Source organism: Diaphorina citri, unplaced genomic scaffold, assembly GCF_000475195.1.
Source record: "Diaphorina citri unplaced genomic scaffold, Diaci psyllid genome assembly version 1.1 scaffold7129, whole genome shotgun sequence".
Classification (NCBI taxonomy): Eukaryota; Metazoa; Arthropoda; class Insecta; order Hemiptera; family Psyllidae; genus Diaphorina; species Diaphorina citri.
In genome coordinates, this window is record NW_007384505.1 from 1 (window position 1) to 3,829 (window position 3,829).

General features: G+C 36.6%; 1 protein-coding gene across 1 annotated transcript; it reads left to right on the plus strand.

Annotated features, from left to right (window-relative positions):
* Positions 1-49: 49 nt before the first annotated feature.
* On the plus strand, positions 50-2,999 carry LOC103522159 (periplakin-like). Its single transcript, XM_017448963.1, has 7 exons — positions 50-102; positions 386-443; positions 1,381-1,464; positions 1,735-1,860; positions 2,016-2,165; positions 2,550-2,696; positions 2,874-2,999. The coding sequence occupies exons 1-7, from the start codon at positions 50-52 to the stop codon at positions 2,997-2,999; spliced, it is 744 nt and encodes a 247-aa protein (XP_017304452.1).
* Positions 3,000-3,829: the final 830 nt, after the last annotated feature.

Below are 3,829 nucleotides of genomic sequence, written 5' to 3' on the forward strand. Positions count from 1 at the left end.
AAAGAAATTTGATTATTGAAAAAAGTTTATATTGTGGCCGTCGCCGTCAATGGACTGTAGACTCTCATTCGGCAAAAGATTGTGCTATCCGAACCCTTCGAGGTAATTAGAAATCGTTACCATAGTTCAAGAGTATAACTAATTGCCGACCCCAAATGAAACTGCGAAAGAAGAAAAACTTCCAGGGTATACATAACTAATCCCAGAAAAGTGTCTCTTTATGGTAAAACTTCTCCGCCAAACTGAACTCAAACAAGATTTCCTATCTTTTTTGGACTACAAACTTAACTTGAAACTCTAACCGCGAAAAGATAATTTCGTGGGATCTCATTACTTTTTGTAGTACCTATCGGCATAACTAATAACTTCTCGTTTCACATTTCAGGGACTACAAGGAGCATGGCAACAGAAACCGGGATAATGATCTTCGCATTTCACCCACAGCATCTTTACTTTTATCTCTAGGTAACTCTTCTTTACAAGGGATGGTTTCATTTTATAGGCTACTAGTAGGTACATACAAACATACGTTTCTGGTTTGAAATGTACATTCCTCTATGTGTACTTTGATTTGCGTGATAATAATATGTGCCCCTTTAAAGTGTCTATTATTAAGTATTGTTTGTCTTTTAAGTTTCTTACAATTATCCTTTTTAATTATAATGTCAAAATATTACTTTTCACATTTCATGTTGATTTTTCCTGTGCCTTAATTGTATTTCACCCACAGCATCTTTACTTTTATCTCTAGGTAACTCTCCTTTAGCAGGGATGGTTTCATTTTATAGGCTACTAGTAGGTACATACAAACATACGTTTCTGGTTTGAAATGTACATTCCTCTATGTGTACTTTGATTTGCGTGATACATAATATGTGCCCCTTTAAAGTGTCTATTTATTAAGTATTGTTTGTCGTTTAAGTTTCTTACAATTATCCTTTTTAATTATAATGTCAAAATATTACTTTTCACATTTCATGTTGATTTTTCCTGTGCCTTAATTCTGACCGTTCTTTAGATGAACATACCTATTTCAGCCTAGTCTCAAAATTGGATCTCTCCTACGGCCTACCAGCTTTAGCTATTATCTTTTGTAGCTAAAGTTGTTTATTCGACCTTTAACTTATTGTTTTCCGTCTTTCCAAATCTAATATTTTCAAAAACTCCTTTGTGGTGACCGTTCTTTTGATGAACATACCTATTTCAGCCTAGTCTCAAAATTGGATCTCTCCTACGGCCTACCAGCTTTAGCTATCTTTTGTAGCTAAAGTTGTTTATTCGACCTTTAACTTATTGTTTTCCGTCTTTCCAAATCTAATATTTTCAAAAACTCCTTTGTGAAATAATTCTTTTTGTTGTGTTTTATCAAATCACTTCCAGGCTCAAACACTTCGGAAAAAGATATCACGAGTTGAAGATGACAACGACTCTTTAGCTATGCAGCTCAAGAAAATGGCTACAAAAGCTAAAAGTATGTTGATGAAAACGAAAAGCTTTCCTCTTCAAGCAGATGTTTTTTCGAGTTTGAAATAGAATGTCAGTCGTTCATTGTATATTGTGGTTTGGCTTTTACTAACAAAAACTAAATAGATTGATACTGATATAAACCGTTCAATTACCATTATTCGAACTCAAGGGCTGGGACTTGAAATTCAAAATGATTAGGTACAGCCATACCTTGTTTCGTGCAAATCTGTGAAGCCTTGTATCCAAGTCTGACCCTTCTATTTCTAGCTGGACGCCAATAGTAAAAGATTGGAAGAATTGGAGAAACAACTCAGTGAAGCCGAAGAGAAAAGAAAGAAAGCGGAGCGCTTGGTTACTGCCGTCAAGGAGAAAAATTCAAACCTACAGAAAGATGTAAGTACAACTTGGTGCAGTACTTGTAGGTAAAGGTCATGAGGCTATTGTTTGAAGATTTGGATTGCCTTGGTCATTTTAAGTACCTCCTAGATTTCTTACAACTGAAAATACTACGTAAACTGACTGAGTTTTCGAAATATTTATCTTTGCAGATAGAAAAAGTCCGAGCTGAAAGTTCCACCGAGAAAACTCAGATAACAGGAGAACTGGAGAGTTTGAAATCCAAGCTCTCTGCTTTAGAAGCTGAAAAGAAAAAGTTCGAGACAGACATTTCAGAGAAGAGCTCCAAAATCACTCAACTGGTAAGTATCTACATCAGCAGTGCAATAGCCCTAAACAAAATGGACGCGGCACACAAGGGATCAAGAAGAGACCGCCTTAACATAAGTAGGTACATCAATTGATAACTTTATTTTGTTCATTTATTGGCTTACAAAGTCGCATTATCTCGGTATTGTAATCCAAGTCCAGCCTCACAAAAGAATTGCAATATCACAGAGTGTCTCTGACGTATTCCTAAATAATTTAATATTTGTCTTGCAGGAAGCTTCTATCCGAGAGGAAAGAGAACGAGCTAGATTATCTCGGTATTGTAATCCAAGTCCAAAGTCCAGCCTCACAAAAGAATTGCGATATCACAGAGTGTCTCTGACGTATTCCTAAATAATTTAATATTTGTCTTGCAGGAAGCTTCTATCCGAGAGGAAAGAGAACGAGCTACTGATCTAAGTGTAAAAGCTGGATCAGCAGCGAGTAGAGAATTGAATCAGCTCCGAGAAGAACTTACTCAGCTCAAGAAGGAAGCACAGAAAAATGCCGAAAAAGTCACCAAAGTAAGTTCCACTTAATAAACTCACAATGTTTTAACCTGCATAAAGGGCCTTACTCCATCAATCATTCTGCTGACCCAGTATGATAGCATTTAAATTGGTTCAGCATCAAGGGGGTTTAGAGCACTTGTTTCAACAAATCCGCCAAAACTGAGTTCTTCAATTAACTTGATTTTCCAGCTGGAAAGAGACAAGACATCGCTAGAAGAGAATTTGAAGTCCAAGGAAACACAAATGAACAAAACTATAGGTGATTTGCAAACCAAGTGTTCAACTTTAGAGAAATCATTGACCGTAAGTAACTAAGTAGTTTTAACCTGTCAGTTTTTTTGCAGAATTATCAAGCTCTTTTTCTTCTTCATTTTGATCCTATACTAGCTCAGCATAGCTAGAAAACCAAGTGACGGATTAAAAGCTGAGGTTTGGATATTGAACGCTCTACACTTCAAGAACATACTGTATAACTAACTGCTAAAGTTTTTAGTGACGAGGATTTTACCCTCCGTTTGGCGATAAGTTATCCTTCTACTCATGTCAACTTCACCCAGCCTGAGTGGGGTCGAGAAAAGCCAACAGGACGCAATTGCCCAAATGATCACCCATCCCGATATTAACCACAGGTCTTTTTGACTCCAGTGATCCCTTGGGAAACCCAATATGAAAATTTACAATCTTACAACTGTTTAATTCAATCTTTTTCCAGGTGGAAGAACTCCGTGTATTATCACCTGAATTATTCCCGGGACCAGGAAAAACACCTCCTACTCCTCCTGCAAGAAGGAAGGTAAGTGTCGAAGGATTGCTCCAAATGTACAGCAACTTTAATGATAAGAACTTCTGATGCCATCGGCTATAATAAACACCCTATATCACTGTGACCTTTTTAGATCTTTTGTGACTCTTCTGATCTGATGTCTTCATCTGATCTTGTTGAATCTTTCATGGCTGGGACCAAAATCCCAGATTAAAATCAAACTAAGTTTTTGGAGCCTAATGGAATTTGTTTTTTATTGAATTTTCAGGGTCCAAAATCAAGAGAGTCTTCACCAAATTTGGAAAGAAGGGAAACATCCAATGTAAATAGTCGAGGTGAGTTAACACAATTTTCTAATTATTTAATTTTATAGTTTTCGTTC

Coding starts and splice junctions, on each gene's coding strand:
- LOC103522159 (XM_017448963.1), top strand. CDS start 50: ATGGACTGTAGACTCTCATTCGGCAAAAGATTGTGCTATCCGAACCCT. Junction 444..1,380: donor ATCTTCGCATTTCACCCACA/GCATCTTTACTT, acceptor AATCACTTCCAG/GCTCAAACACTTCGGAAAAA. Junction 1,465..1,734: donor TCAAGAAAATGGCTACAAAA/GCTAAAAGTATG, acceptor TTCTATTTCTAG/CTGGACGCCAATAGTAAAAG.